Raw genomic sequence first — 16,711 nt, forward strand, 5'->3', positions numbered from 1 at the left:
AATTTAGGCAAGGTTGTTCTCACCCAAAATACTGGTCAGGGACAGCTGAGCAGTAAAAAAGGACATAAGGACAAAAGGGGTGTCCAATTTTGTCTCTCTGCCAGAAGATCACCAATTGTAAACACTTTCCATACCCTTTATCAGAGGATCATGTATGGCAAAATCAGCAAAAACGCAAGGAATTAATCTGTTACACAGATTAAAAAAATGGTAACTTGCTAAGAAGAATTCTTCCCTCCAGCTCCCTTTGCCTCCAGAGGAAAGGTGGGAGTTCTTATTAGCAATACACAGCACCATGCTAAAGTTTGTACTGACAGCAAATAGAATCAGGCAGCAGCTAAGAAATACAGATACAAGTTCATATCAGTAGGTTTAAAGACTAAATAACACATTTATATATGCATATATTATCTCAAGGAAAGCAGAACTTGAATAATGATCTAGATCTAATACTTGACAGAAAAATAAAATTAAGTTCGGTGTGAACCGCTGCGTAGGAGGAAGACATCAAGGTTCTGTACAGATACACATCTGAAAACAATTAATAAATATTTCCTATTATAACACTGACTATTGGAAATGCTAAAAAGCAACTATTGAGAGCCCACAAGGCTGCATAAATTACACCCAAGACCAACTGAAGAAGTGGTTAAGAAGCATTCAGAAAGACAGCATTCAAAGCCAAGGGTGTGTTGGTTTCAGAACATTAACCCGAAAGCCAAGAGAGGCAATTAGTACAAAACCAGTAAGTGCCAGCCACATGGGGCAGGAGAGATGCACCCCATGAACGCTCCCTTATGAGTATCTTGGATAAAGCAAGCAGAGCACCATCCAGGAAAAGGCTTCTGATTTCACTCCAGGCGTTTTCCTCTATACAGTGCTAGTTGAACACCTTTCCCCCAGAGCTAGGAAATAATTTTATTAACTGCAAGTAATATTTGCAGATTAAAATAACTGATAAGACAGTGCCAAAAAAGAAAAACACAAGAACAGAGAATTCAATCAGAAGAAAGCAAGCCTAGGAACACAGACTGCAGATCTAACTCTTTAGATAGCAAATAACATCTGAGAAATTAGAAATAAACCACAGGTCTGAAAGCAACACAGAGAGGCTGCCCAGCTGGACGTGAGCTTGCAGCAGGGAAAGGACACAGGGGCCATGGGTATGAGCTTACACATAGCACCAGGCTAACTGGGAAGATACAGACAGTCCCACAACTCATATTACAAGTTCATATTCAGCTTCAGAGAGGTTCAGGAAGGAGCTGCAATAACTGCCAGACAGCTAAGGTGTTTGGTTCATTCAAGAACAGAGTGGCATGGACAGACAGCATATGAAAATCTGTAAAGAGAGACGAGATTTCTATCAGCAGAGGGTTCTTATCTCACAGAAAAAGCCTTTCTAAAGAGCCACTAACTGGAAGCCAAAGCCGAGGGAGATAGCATTTATAACAAAAAAAGGATTTATTTTTGACTGAACAGTAGAATGGAAGCTTGGGAAAAAAACTGCTTCCACACATACTATTATCTTCACCCACTGAAGCCTTTAAGGGGTGCAGAAGACACCAGAACTCACCCAGCACTGCCAGATCTCTGTGCCACTGAGCAAAGGGCCCACCACCAGCCCTGCACTGCCCTGACTCTGGAGATAGGCAGTGGTCAGGTTTAACAACCCACATAGGTGATAATTGAGTGTGCCAGCCCTGAGGGTCCTGCACAGCCCCTTAGGTTGTCCAGTAAGGCAGGAGGGCAGGGGAAGGCACACGGATTGGAGCCCAGCTGCCATTCCTGCCCCAGCATCACACAGCATCCCACAGGTTGTGCGACCTTGTGGTAAGCGCTGACATCTTAGTGCTGTTTCTTTATTACATGGTTTTAACAGCTCCATTTTCCCAGGGGAAGGTGATGCTTTTCATTTCCTCAACGGTCACTCTTCGCTAGAAGCATGAGGCAGGTGTAAAGATGTGGCCTCGTTGCCCACAGCCCACTAGGGAGACATTCACATTCACACAAGAGCAGATTTCAAAACCCATCTCTGAAAGCTCTGGCCTGGCATTGCCATATTAAGGCCCTCTTCCAGCAAGCAAGAGATTTTGTTCTCTCGTTCATCAAGCACGTGCAAACTGCACCATGATCCCAACAAGTGGGCAGCAGCCCTGGGTTCGGCAGGAGAGGTACAGGGCTCTGCAGGGCCCTTCTGCCTGGGACCTGAGGCAGGAGAGAATCGAGCAGGGGAAAGAGCCAAAGCAGCTCAAAAGGGAATTGAAAGCAGAGTAAGATTTCATTTCTTTTGATTGCATCTGTAATAAAAGAAAGGGAACGAAGTACAGAGGTTATGAGGTAATGGGATCAATTGCTTGAATATACAGGAAAGAAAAAAGCAGGTTATTAAACATCATACGATAACTTAGTCATGAAAGAAAATGGAACAAGCTGCTGTGGCCGCTCAGAGGTTGCGAGGAAGACCACAGCGAACACACAGATGTTGATTTCCCGTCAATAACTGCATTCACAAACCCTTCACGTGGGATCAACACTGCCTCACGCTGCCAGCGCATCAGCCAGTCTCAGCCCTGGAAAATGCCAGCTGGTTCTGCTAGCCTATGTGGCTGGGTCGGTATTTGACCATTTTACTCCTCCTTGGGAACAGCCATTTTCAGCCTATTAAAAAAATAAAATGAGATCTACCAGTCCTCACCAACTTCCCCCAGGCTCACCCCTCAGCTCTGCATCACTGAGCAAATTCAGCCCCACATTTGTGCTGCCCACAGCCACGTCCCATCTCATTACAGACACCTCGACACCCACGTCCCACATCAGCCAAATTCCCAAAACACTGAGGGACCTGCAGCTGACATCCCTGAGATGTAATCTTGAGCTACAGGTAGTTTTCTGGGCTGCGTGTACAACCCTGAAATTTCAGCAGTAACTGTGTCAAGTTGTGGCTAATAAGAGAGATTCATTAACTGCTTCAAGCTCTTTTCCTGAAAAGTCACAGACAGGGATTCTTGTTCTCAGTGACTTTGTAGAGGGCCCAGCAGCTGGACATAGCCTCCAGCCACCAGATCTAACAAAGGAAAAAATACCCTCAGGGTGGCAAACATTTATTTTCCATTGCTAGCTCCAGAAGGCACAGAATTATCTTAATCTCCAGTCCTCATCAAAAGACCTTCCTCTCGTCTGTAACTTAGTAAATGACCTACGAAAAGCAGCATGGTGAGACCAGTTGCAGTAGGAGAAACAGCAGTAAAGCAGCAGAAAGCTCCTTGGCAGCTCTTAAAATCATCATTTTCAAATGAAGGACTACATGGGAAAGATTCCTGATTTTCACCATCCTTTCCTAAGCTAGCACTTTAGCTAAACAAGGCCTGGGAACATTCTCTCTTCTCAAACTGATACAAACCCCCAGATTTTCTTAGCAATACCTGATGCTGTTCAACACTCAGGGTTTCCACGAGATGAGACACGCTGCTTGGAGGATGCCTACCCACAGCACTTTGTGGTCAGACCTCTACACTTTAATTGTTCCAAATGAAGTGGAACATGTTTGTACTAATTAAGTGAAGCTTGTTAAGCTGTTCCATCTCATCTCACATGGCAAGCTGGCAAAAGCAGAAGCCACCATAGAGGCACCTCAGACTGTAGTTCTCTTCCTACCAATACCACCACAACAGCTAGCAGACTTTGCATATTTTAACAATACTGGATTTCCACTGATGCTTAATGTATACAGCCTAAATACCTTCTGCTGGCAGATATGGCTAGTAATGTGTTTATACAGCGCATGTTTGTGACTATCTGTCCTCTGATGGAAACATTTGCGGTGCAAAGAGATCAGAAAGTGCTCCAAGTGCTTCTGCGTGCAACAGATTTTCTAACAGGAAACGGCTCCCTTCGCTGCGACAGGCTTCTTAAGGTAATCCCCAGAGCTGTTCGCTGAGTGTTGTGGTTTGTCTGAGGTTGCAGCAGAGCTCAGGTGGCTCCAACAGCTCCACAAAACCTCCCAGTGGCATCCTGGAGAAGAGTCCACCCCCAGCACACACAGCACAGCTGTGCCCTAGGGAGCTGAAAGATGAGACCTCTGCATTGTAATGTCATCAACAGCTGCACTTCTCACTATACCAGCTGCTGCCAAAGCCACCTACCAAGTAATAACTTACAGGGAGATGTGCTTTAATGAAAAAAATTCTCATGGCTATTCCAATACATCTGTTTGGTTTTTGAAGTTATGCATTATACTGAATAAACTTGGCACAATCTGACTCAAAGCCCTCTAGAAATCATAATGAAGACCAGGAGGTCATGCCTAGTTCGTAACCGGTTGGTTGGAAAAAGGAGTTGTGTTTTTAAAGCAGGGCATCTTGCGTTTGTAACAGTTTAAAGGGTAGCAAAGTCTTCCTCTGCCATGGACTGCCCAGCAGCTGGACACTCATCTCTTCCCTGCACATCTGAAACCTCAGGAGCAGGAGGCAGACTGTCTCCTGTTGGGACAGCAACTGCAGCAGCCCAAAAGGATAGGTCCTGCGACAGCTGCCAGCACTCCAAGGGGAAACCTGAGAGAACACAGCACCCTTCCTGCCCCACCTGTGGAAAAGAGGCAAGCAAGACAGGTGCTCGAGCAAGCCATTAACCCCCAGAGACTCGGCTCTTGCCAATTCTGTGATTGTTCCCAAGGAGCAGTAATGCAGCCCTCACCGCTTGGAACACAATCCTGATTTCTTGGTATTTCACACCAAGAACCGCCCAACCTGAAATATCACAAGATAGACGAGGCCTCCTTTTAAGTACTCACGATGCCACAGGAATTTGTCAAGCTTTATGAGCCACCTTCATCTCTATATAGATTATGACCAATTTAGGAGAGGCTTGATTTCAAAGAATCAGGTTTTGAAAGCTAGTCAATGCGACACTAATAAGACCAAAATGGGAAGTAAAAAATGACTCAAGAGCCCACATGAAAGGGTTACATTAAGCAAATAAGAACTTGACTTTAGGAGTGTGCCCTTTTTTTTAAAAAATAAAAAAGTGGTTACAAATAATTTAAAGCAACAAGCAGAGCAAGAGGAAGCTGTGGTTCAGTCTCCATCCTATTGCCAGAGGCAAACACACCAGTTCACAACAGCACAAGCAGGTCAGTAGGTTCCTCAAATGCTTTTTCAGTGGTTGAAGCACGTAGTAGTTGATGTGAAAGTTTAGACCTGGACATAGTTGAAATGCTTAGGTAACACGAGAATATGGAAAGTTGATCGTTGATTGACACGCACCAGATCCTATGACAGATGAACTCCGCTGTTAGCAGCAATGACTCTTGTCAATCTCCACTGACTCAGCACCAAAAAAAAAAAGCTGACTTTTTTTTTTTTTAAAATAACAGGTGCCCAGGCTTCTGTTAGCTGGGTACTTAAAACAAGTCTGCACTGTGGGCAATGCTTTTACTCCCTCCCCATCACACCAGATGAATGCACACAAGCTTCTGTAGGCATAGAGTCCAGAGGCAGCATTTCTTAAGAACAATAATGAGCTTTCAGGACAGTGAATCTACACAGCTAAATGATGTTATGCGTTTTTTATACTGATTTTGTGGGACACTTTCAGAAGAGTGAATACTATGAGGTCTTCCCAAGACAGTTTTGAAACATGGGAGCCTGAGTGAGAATTATTTCTGACCCTGTTAGCTACCACTTACAGTAACTGCCACATCTCCAGCGTGAATTGCAAGCCACGTGGCCTCAAACCATACGCCTGAAACAGAGCTCTGCTCTATTTTAGATGTACATTATTTCCATAGCATCTGCCCTATATGTTGATAACATGACAAGCTTTATCGGTGGTATTTTATTTTTTTTTTCTCCATGGAATGCAGCAACTTCTTAGATCTCTAAGCCCTGCCCAACTTTAGGGCAGATTGCAGGGAATAAAGGAAGAGTGATTTAGTTTCACACCTGAAATTGTTGACTTGGAAACTTGAACATATACTTGGAAATTAAACACTCACTGCCTACTCAAACTTACCAGCACCTAAGGTATAAAACAGACTACATCAGCAAAAGAACATAAAAAATGCATTTCAGCTCAAGGCTAAATATCATGTTCCCAAAAGATAACGAGGATGAGTACATAAAATGTTTTTAGAAACAATTCTTGCATGAGGAAGCACAGCAAAGTGCTGCTAATTCCTAAATTACAATTTCCATGTAATCTTCATGGACAGCTCTCCAGTGCTGTGAGGAAATTCAGCCTAGGGAAAATCAATTGAAAAAAAAGGACAAGAGTTACCTATTCCAATAAAACAGAAAAAGATGATGAGGAAGGTTTCCAGCCCTCTATGTAACACCACAGTTCCAGAAAAGCTCAGGATTCACAAAGCCTTCAAGTAGCTGCTTCCATGAAACTTAACATGCCATGGAGCTATATGCTCACACCATATAGTTGATAAATATATATGATCATCACTGGTTTAACACTTTTTTCCCCTCATCTAATGCTTAAAGGCGAGCAGCAACCAAGGGTAAATAAAAACCCCTACCAAGGACACATTTGACACCAGCATATTGCATCATGACTCATTTGGCCTCATTCTATACCTATCAGCATACTTGAGGTCTCTCATGGGAAGGTCATTAAATGGGCTTTTCTAAGAATTCAGAAGCGTCCAACTTCAGCCGAGTCTTAGTGGTGAGAATTCTTACTGATGCGAAGAGCTCAGAAACAGCCAGGGCAGTAAAGGAAAGCAGACTTCCTAAAAGTGACGCGTCAAAAGGAAGGAAGGTAATTTAAAACAAAAAAACCCACACCAGGAAAAATCACCCCCCACAAAAGCAGTCTCCATCCTGCACCAAACCCCACATGCAATTTGTTTTAACTTCATCACAGGGAGTGCTATGAGTCAAGAGAAATTAGCACTGAGAAAGTCTCATTTGAGAAAAGGGCTGAGAAGGGGCTGGACATCCAGTGAGGTTGGCATTGGGCTGCACACAGCACTGCTGTGCTTGCTACAAATGGTTCCATGTGTCCTGGTTCTGTATGGAAATTTAAAGACTAGTCCTTCTCAGAGGTAAAATTAAGCTACAAGTTTGATTATCAAAGGAAAAGTACCACTACATTAAAGACAAAGTGTTCAGATTTATTTGGAAATTCACAGTTTCTAATGGCACTACAGCTCTGTAGTTACATACTCTTGTTCCACAACATCATATGCCGCACTCAGGTGGTGTGTATTTTCCTCATTCAGGTTTGAAACCCTTTTGAATTCATGTTCAACAAGTCTGATTCATGTGCTCCGACTGGCTAATTGTGCAGATCAAATCCAAAAGTACATCACCCTAAAGTATTCATAAACTAACAAGAAAGCAGCAAAAAAAACAAAGGCTTTAAATAAGTCACATTACATACAATACCCAGGAAAGGCATTAGATCTGTTAAAAAGGGTACCACTAAAAGTGCTCAATAAGTTAACTTATTTTTTACAACATGAACCTGTAACATTTGCCAAAAGGAGTAACCTTTTGTTCCACTCACTCAGATACATACAGCATTTTACCAATCACGCACTCTATAGTATCCAAATATACAGTCACAGTCAAAATAAAAAACACTTGGATATGAAAATACCAACCATACAAACACTGCACATTTGTTAGCCAATACAAAAGCAAACGTCATGGAAATACCCACTTGGAACCAACCTGACGGGGTAGACTTCGAGGCTTTGCAAACTCAACGCATCCAGAACTGGCTTGGAAAGCTCTGCCAGCTGCACCAACTCACCCTCGCGTTCTTCAGCTGAGCTTTCCCCTAAACTCTTCACACAGAAACAGTGAGCACTCCCCATTCATCTCTCTTGCAGAACTACAGCAGTCAGTTTAGGTAACAAACGCATTTGTCAGCGTAAGATCCCAGCGTACACAAGAAATGCTACAGAGGAACTGTCATTCATTCAGTACTTCTGACTACAGCTCTGATTTGTAACGGAAGGTGGAGATAAATCTAACTACTAACCCTAGTGAGACACTTTTCTCAACTGAGTTTGCAAAACCGGGATTTAGTCAGGCAAGTCCACCTATTAGTATTTTTACAGTATCCAGTCCACATTACTGAGTCCAGCTGAAGGCCAACACATGTCCCTTTACAGCACTGTAGTGTTGCATCTTCAAAAAAAGCTAGAGAAATTACAAAATAAATCAAATGACAAACAATTGTATCTCCCCTCTTCCAGTGGCATTATAAATAGACAAAAGGCACATAAATATGGGAAGGTGCAAGAAATAGGAACAAAGCTGAAGGAAGAGGATTAGGCTTTTATCCCTATTCCACCCAACAAACTGGGTTTCAAAAAATCTCCGCCCCAGGAACTGTGAAAAAACCTTTATAAAATGAACCCTGCCCTCCCTCCCCCCCCAAGATGTTCTCATAGGAAATTATCAGCCTTGTAAAGCTGCAGCTTATAGCCAAGATTGACACAATCCCATCTATTTAAAAAGGCAGAAACCAAATTTCTGAATACTTTCCAATTAGTTGAGCTCTTCGTCTCCCACCATCCTCCCACAGAATACCACAGACTGTTCTCAAATGAACAAACACTCTCCTGTTTGAGAAGTTCAGCTAGTTTTAGATGTGTCCAGAAACTGCCGTGACACCAAGTGCTCCCACTGTTATCTCTTTGTTTCCTTTGATTATGTCATGCAGGCTTGGCATTGACCCTGACTTAGTCTGTATTAGAGTTTTTATGAGCTTCCCTTGGTCTGAAACTTTAGACCGTCTTCGCTTTATAGCCCTCTTCTCAGTTTTTGTCTTTTGGGTTTGTCCATTGCACAGACTCGTACAAGCTGAAATGCCACAGAAGTAAGACTCCTCAGACTGCGATGACGTTTCTGAGCTTCCTTCAGACGGAGGCCCTTTATACGAAGAGTGATAAACTTCCCCAATGTTAGAGAAGTCCCTCTGGTTTGTAAACGGCTTCCTTCCTTTTATTTCCCCATTGGCTACAGGATGCAGAGGCTCTGCCGTCGGCTTGATAGTCTCTATCTTTTCACTTTTGTATTTGCAACGCTTTTTCTGAAACCACAAATAAAAAGAGAAACAGTCAGCTTCTGACAGGCAAGCAGAGCTTAAAGCCCAACCCCAGGAGCCAGGAGAGCAGCCGAGACACACACCACCTGCCGGCAGGAATGTGTCAGCCTCAGCCTGCCTCTGCAGCTACTGTACCTTCTTCTCTGGGGAGAACTTGAGGGGTTCTACGATGTACAGGTCCTCTTGATCCACTACAAGAAAGAGTACAAGAATTTACTAATGCTGCCAGCTCTAGAACAAAGCCATTTTCAACACAACCACACGGAAAGTGAAGTTGGCACTAAAGAATTCCCGTCTGCTGTCACGGCAGCTGGCAGTGACAGACACGGAAACTCCTGACCTTCTGACAGGTTGTGCACTGCTCCTATGGCCCAGAACACCCCTTGGGGAAAAGGGGCAGGTGGCTGGCAGAAGTGGGCTTCTCAAAAATACACCGTTAACAATGTAACAGTGTTTAATGTGCAGCTAGAAGCACAGATAGATATTCAGACTGGCGTAAGAGCCGTCTGGTGTTCCTCCATTAGTGCTTTGTAAATCATTCTTCCAAGCCTAAGCAGCAGAGAATACTAAAAAACCACAATTCTGAAAAAAAATAGTCTGATCTTTACTGCAAATCAAAGTCAAATTTCCACCCAGTTTTATGTGCAGTACAAAAAAACTGAAGAAAGAATGCTGAATCTAGAAGCACGGCATCAACTGCAATACTCAATAGTTTTTATGATCTACGCCACTTTTGTTTTTGCACAATGATGATGGCCTAAGAAGTCAAAATTCATTTGTCCTCAGTCTACTGCGAATACTCAAACGACCAGATCATTCAATCCTCTTTGCCAAACCAAGAGGAATGGTCTATTGGCTGCAGTAAGAAAATTTGGATCCCTAAATATATGCCAAGTTTCAAGATAAGCCATTAGGACATCCAAATAGGGCATTCAGGCTGTGTTTGGCATTACGAAATACCACTCTGTATAAACTGCCTAGCTTTGTAGACTTGAGTACCTGCATCAACTGTTTCAACCAACAAGAAGGCCATCATTTATACCTCTATTAGCGTTTACCCTAGATTTAACATTTCAGCTTAATTTAGCACATTTCTGGGAGCATCTGGTAACATTCACGAACCACCTCATATAAAGAATGTGTAAGTAAACTACTACAATCCAGTGTACTTCAACATTAACCTATGATTTTCATTTTCATACACATGCAATAAGACAGATTGTATAGTGTCAAGAGTAACACCAGAGATTAGCTGTATTATATATGTGAATAATACCTTCTTTACCAGATAGCTGAAAAGATTGTGATCTGACCAGTGGAAGAGAAGTTCTTCTTTTCAAATTCATATCATCGTAAGAGGAAAAACATCTAAGAAACAAAACCCAAAAAATTTTATGTATGTTTTTCTCAAGACAATGCATTTTTCCATTAAAGAGCATCCTTGGCATAAGGACAAAATCAGCATTTGCCCAGGTGCCCTAGGAAGCCTGGCAAACAGACACAGTAGTTACTATCTTTGTACTAAGCTACCAAGGCATGTTAAGTTCAGTAGCTCCAAAATGCTCCTATGAGACCACTACTGCAGAGTAGTAACTGCTTGATGCCCCAGTCCCAGAAGATTTAGGGAACACCAACAAAAGCTGCGAGAACAATTAAGCTTCTAGTGCAAATACGTTACCTTTTGGGGCTAGGGTAGTGATTACTTTTGGGAATTTTTGAGAAGTAATCTTCACAGAACTGAGACGTGCTTCTGCACCGCTGCACACAAACCACCAAGCCCAGAATGACACAGAGAACCAGTGAAATCACAAGGTAGGTTTGCCGATCAGAAACCTGAAAGAATTTGATATAGTTGTTAAAGACTAATGAACAATGCAGTGATACTGTTACACTCTGCTTTCAACACCAGAACTTTCAAAGAACACAACTGTTCTTTTCAAGTCACCTTCTTGTTTTCCCTCTTATCACTAATGTTTAAACTGGAATAGTTTTTCCAGAAGTATGTTGGCCATATGGCATTCAAGGACTAACAGCTAAAGACCACTAGCTGATAATGCAGGACAAGATTCTGCTGACTGCAGCACCATCATTGATCAAATTGCTCAGACCAGTTGACTCAGGTGACTAGAACTGAGTTCAGGGAAAGTCATGCTCAAATTCCAGGATGCTTGTCTAACATAACCTGATCACCCACTGTCAGATCCTATAAAAGCACGGCACTCATTAACAGGAGCTTAGCCAACCAGGCATCGAGGGAGCCCTACTAAGCGTTAGGAAACAGCTCAAGACACGTTCTTGGCAACACACACAAAAAAGTCATGTTTACAATATGGCTTGAAATCCCAGGCTAGAGAATGTAAACATTTGAAAGAACATGTTCCTAATATTGTTGCCAAGGTTCCCTTTATCTCCAAAGATCACAATAGCCAGAGAAGAAAAGAGAAGGGGGTTTTAGCCATGCTAGTTTGCCACTCAATAGCAAAAAGCACAGCCCTCCACACGCTTGTCTGTTGTCACAGCCCAGTTCCAACAATGTTCAGTACACTCTCACACATCTCCTGTTGCAAGACTATTGGTGTTCAAGTGGGCAGGGTAAGTGCTGGACACTGTAAAGCATCCCATTTTACTGAAGTTGGAGAACATAAAGCCATCCGATACAACTGGTCACATAATACATCAAATGGCAGTAAAGTTCTTGAAGCATAAAATTTACCATTCCCCACTGCACGTTTCAAATACTGAGTGCAACAAATCCTATTACTGCCACTTTGAAGTCAGTGCTTAGTCTAATTAAAAGCCATTTTACAGAGCAGTATCAACTCCAACGCACTACAGAAAGCTGGACTGAGTATCTGAGCCTAAGTTCTATCTTTTATCACAAGATCAGATTACAATCACAGGACTAGTAGGGCTCTAGTAAAAACCTATTACATCAAGTCCGCTGTGCACCAGACAGCTCAAACTACTCAGCTGTTCCTCCCGTCCCTTGGCCAACTGCTGAAGCAGGAACTGGAAGCAACAACTACTGACATTTTCCCAAATGAAAAGCTTCACTTAAAAAGCCCAGGCCTCTTCAAACCGAGATATGTTTATGTATCTGTTTCCTTTGCTTGAGTTCTTGTGCCATATTACTGATTTATAATTACCTCACGTTTTAATTCCGCCACGGTTGTTGACAGATTGGAAACAAGCTGCGTCATGTTGGTGAGCTGAGCCTGTAACAGCTGGATCGCTTCTGTTTGCCGCTGATCCTGTATTAAGGAGAGTCATGCCCATGCTGTTTAGTTGTCAGGATTCTGCTACCACGGACTTTTACTTGCACAACATTAGCATTCTGTCTGACACAGCCAGGCACGATGTAGCCACATGATCCATTTAGCACTCTTTTCAAACACAACTTCCACTTATCATTTGAAACTGTTTATACAGCATTAGTCATATAAACACTTCAAAACATCAGCATTTTTATGTATAAAGCGATGTTTTGTAACGTTATGCCTAGTGCGTTTCACTGCAGTCACTACTATCTTTATGAAAGGCAGAAGAAGTAGCCAGCTGCATGCAGTGGCTATCAGGAAGCCAAGTACAGTCATGTCAGAAAACATGTGCAGATGACTAGGCAAAGCTGAAATCTAAAGGCTGAAATCTGGCTTCTGTTCTGGGCTCAGGTGGGCAGACGCCCAGTAGGAGGGGCCCAAGGCAGCCAGAAATAAGCCCTTTGCAGCTATCGTTTCCTGGAGGAAGTCCTAACAAGATCCTTAATCTTACAAGAAATTGAGAAAGGTGCGAAGAGCATAAGGGAGGTTAGCCAAGAAGAGCACCTCAGGCTGACCAGCATTTGGTAATATTTAAGACATGCAAAAAAGGGCATGTGTGTGATTTCAGGGAATTTGTGGTTTTCTTTGCTTTTGACAAATGAGCTAACTACATGCCTGGGATTATACTTCAGAAATTTTCAGTGTTTGGGATTAAGCTTGCTAAAACATGCAGGATTGCTTTTGTGATTATTCAGCACACGGTTAATGCTATATTTGACAGCTACTCAGGAAAGCTAGGACAGTAGTTCAAGAGAAAAAACAACAAAACCTTCACTTTCAGCTCTCACATTCTTTAATGACATTTCAGAGAAGGAACTAAAACTTCTGCTATATGTGCCTCCCTTTGAATTGCAAATTTGACATGCCATTACCACTCCCTCCCCCCTTCTGGAAGTTAGGTCTCTCTCCAGCAACATCAGAGTAATTGCCTATCTGTATTTTAAACCAGAGCTGCAAAACCCAACCAAGCTTCCACAAACAGGTTTTGAGTGCAGCTACAACCAAGAAACAAGGGTTGGAAGTGACATGGGTAACTTCCACTGACAAATATATTTAGGACTTTTAGCCATTAACAGCTGCCAACTGACACACTGAAAAACAAGTGGGAAATGGCTTTATTTTAAAAGAGACTGGGAGCATGTCTGCAAAGTTTTTTTTTTTTTTTTTTTTTTACAGAGAAAATGGTTGGGAAGCAAGGAATGGACTTGCTTTTAAAAGGCATACACACAGATAAGAAAAACACCTTCAGTAGAAAAAAACTACGTCCTAGCAACTTTCTTTAAAGTAGTCTTTCTTATTTAGGAAAACATGTAAGTACTTCAACAAGCCATACCTGCTCTTCTGCTATTCTTGAGGTGTTCTGAAGTTTTATTATCGTTTTATTGAAAGCCTTCTGCATTTCTTCCATTTGCTTTCGGTACCTAAAACAAAAACAGCACAAAGATCTGAAATGCTAGTTCATAAAACTCACGGCACTAAACTTGTCTTCAGAACACACCACTACGCAAGGAGAAATCTCTCATTTGTCCAAAACAGCTTTATTTAAACTTCAAGTGGTGTTCCTTTTCTAGTTTCAGACGTAGAACAGGGACACTTCATTCTACCTTGGGTGGTTTTATTCTAAGCTTAAGGTCAAAGATAATTTCAGCACCTTAGAACTGAGTGCTCATTTACTGGTATTCGCTATGGAGCGGATTCACTCTGCAAAACACTCACTGCCAAGACAGCACAACAGTAAATGTAACAGATCTTCCTTGGAACCAGTTCTTAAATAGGTAATTTCCCGGTTGTCCTATGGCTGAGGATCACCACAGATGAAACACTAATAAACGTGCATCCCTCATATAAAGTTCTGAGTTCCCTCTCCATGCTCCCTTCTTCAACAGGAGTCATTACACAGCAGTTTATGTGGAAGCAACCAACTGAGTAGCCCAGTGAAAAAGGCACTGTAGGTGTGTGTCACTCAATTTAACAGCAACAGGAGGATGTGCACTTTTGCTGAAGTGATTACAGAGAGGCTAAGTGCTTGCAGCACTCAATCCTTAAGAAAAAGAGCCCCAAAACATAGCAATACAAGAATAAATCAACAAAATAAATGTTGACTGTAGCTGGAAACACAGAAAGGGAACCCTAGCTAACCACACATGTCTAGGTCTCTGGTAGCTTCTCAGGATTCAGTACTTTTCCTCAATTTTCCACAAAGCTCTCCCCACTGCATTACCTTCCATACATTCCTTTGCATATCTGTGTAATTCCTTTGCACAGTTGGCTAAAATCATGTCTATGTACAGTACCTTTTTCCCATCCTTCCTCAGGCTTACCTCTGACTCAGTTCTTCTAAATAACGGCTGCTGAGAGACATATTTACTTCCAAGGCTTTAATTCGGTTGTTGAGGCGCATGAAGACGGACTCCTTTTGATTAGATCCATGAACGAGGTTTCCATTAGCGTAGCCTAGATCTGTTGAATTCTGCAATTCAGCATAGAAGTCTGTAGCTGTTCTCTGCGGTCCCCCAGAGACCGGAATTGACATAAAAGCTTCTTCAGTTGCCTGATCATCCTCCTTCGTTTCAGATACAGGGGACTCAACAGGAGACACGACAGGTTTCTGCACTTCTGGAGTGCTTTCCTTCCCTTCCCCAGCATCACTGGCTAACGTGCCCACTGTATGTTCAGGCTGCAGAACAGTCTCCGTAGGCTTTGAGATCATTGGAGTAGCAACAGTCTCTCTCGTGCTCATCTCCTTTACTTCAGTGAGCACACTGGTTTCAGAAACTATAGGGGTTTCTTCTGCAGCAGAGCTCTCAATCCTCTCTGTTTCTGCGCTCATCTCAGCTGTATCCACTGGGGGAGTGCCCCTTGGTGCCACCTGGCCCAAGTCTTCTTTAGCAGGCTCCAGCACCATCTCTGTTGTTGGCAATGGCTTAACTTCAGAGGTAACTTCGAGGAGGAGGGACTGAGAGACAGTTTGAGGATGGCTTGGTTCCAATTCAATAGCATCTGTGGTCTCATTACTGATCTCCTCATGGACCACACTGCTGAAGTCAACTGCAGCAGTAGATCCAGGCAGCCTCTCAACTTTGCTCTCTAATTGCTCAGGCAGAGGCTCATCTGTTGACACGTGCACAGCTTCAGTCAGAACTGCCTGCGGCTGCTGAGCATGAGCTGAGTAATCTTGCTTATGTTTACCTTCGGTCTTGGTACGCCGCCGATGGATGGCTGCTGTAAGCGAACACCATTTAAACAGATATTCTGAGAAAGTGGAAATGCAACATGCTGTTCTCAAGTCAGGGCAATATTTGTCTGTCTCAAGTTCAAACCATGCCGATGCTTCTTCTTCCTGATCATCACTGGGCAGCAAGGTTACTGTTGACTGGCTTACATCTTCTTCGTACTCTTGTACTAGCTGAACAATTGGACTTTCTTTTGTCAAATCCACATTTAATTGCTCTTTATCTATCTGTGGAATATCTGTAGTAACAAGTCTACAAGAAGAAAGTTAAAGACAGGATGTTACTTCAACAGGTTTACATGCTTACTCTCGAAGATTGCAGAAGTAGGGTACTTTAGAAAATTCACCAAGTTATGACCAAAGGCCAGTTTGGATGCAGTCACAAATTGTAATTTATTTTTTTCTACTATATTTCCATCCTGGTTTTCAACAATTTATTTCAATCCTAGCTTCTGAAACAGCAAGACCTTCCCAATCAGGTATGTCCCATTATCCTGTAAAGGGGTTGCCAGTTCAAATACCACTAATTTATTTATTTTTAATACACAGCAAACATTTTACTCTTCTGTTCCAGCCTCCAAATGCAAGAATCAAAGTCTTCCATTTGAACTTCCTTGGTCTCTAATGAAACATAAAACCACTATATGCAGCACCAGTCATGTCTTAATATCTATGAGCTAGAGTCTCAGCTTTAAGCAGCCAAATCAATTCTAAACAACTCATCACCTAAAAAAAAAAAAAAGCACAGATTTCATACATACAACTCCCCCTCCCCACCCAATTCCATACCTTTGCATATGTGCTTTCATTAAAAGACAGCCTAGCAAAAAATATAAGCTTCAAAAAGTTTGTTTTTTGTTTTTGTTTTTAAGTTTCAGCTATATAGCTTACATTCCTAATTCACCTTCCTTGCAGGAGACAACATGAAAAACCTCTAACAATATTAATGCAGCAGCCATCCAAGAAATCTGCAAGAGCCACAAAGAACAAAACGCTCCTCTTACTTCTTCCAAACAAACTAATATAAACTATTGAAAACATTAGTGATGCATTTGGACATTTCGTCGTGTTAAAACATGCAACGAAAGAGCTA

General features: G+C 42.4%; 1 protein-coding gene across 4 annotated transcripts in view; it reads right to left on the reverse strand.

The window, feature by feature from the left end:
* Positions 1–7,102: 7,102 nt before the first annotated feature.
* SUCO (SUN domain containing ossification factor) overlaps positions 7,103–16,711 on the reverse strand; it is a 40,333-nt gene continuing 30,724 nt past the window's right edge. For 3 of the 4 annotated variants that reach the window (XM_084527137.1, XM_084527136.1, XM_084527134.1), the window contains 7 exons: positions 14,708–15,871; positions 13,720–13,807; positions 12,216–12,320; positions 10,748–10,902; positions 10,346–10,437; positions 9,205–9,260; positions 7,103–9,054 (listed from right to left, as the gene is read on the reverse strand). In XM_084527137.1, coding sequence (XP_084383263.1) covers positions 8,608–9,054; positions 9,205–9,260; positions 10,346–10,437; positions 10,748–10,902; positions 12,216–12,320; positions 13,720–13,807; positions 14,708–15,871 — 2,107 coding nt within the window. In that variant the 3' untranslated portion in view covers positions 7,103–8,607. The remainder of the gene's footprint in view (positions 9,055–9,204; positions 9,261–10,345; positions 10,438–10,747; positions 10,903–12,215; positions 12,321–13,719; positions 13,808–14,707; positions 15,872–16,711) is intronic. The other variant, XM_084527135.1, reaches the window with a different exon arrangement.

This window comes from Aythya ferina (assembly GCF_964211825.1).
Source record: "Aythya ferina genome assembly, chromosome: 8".
Taxonomy (NCBI): Eukaryota; Metazoa; Chordata; class Aves; order Anseriformes; family Anatidae; genus Aythya; species Aythya ferina.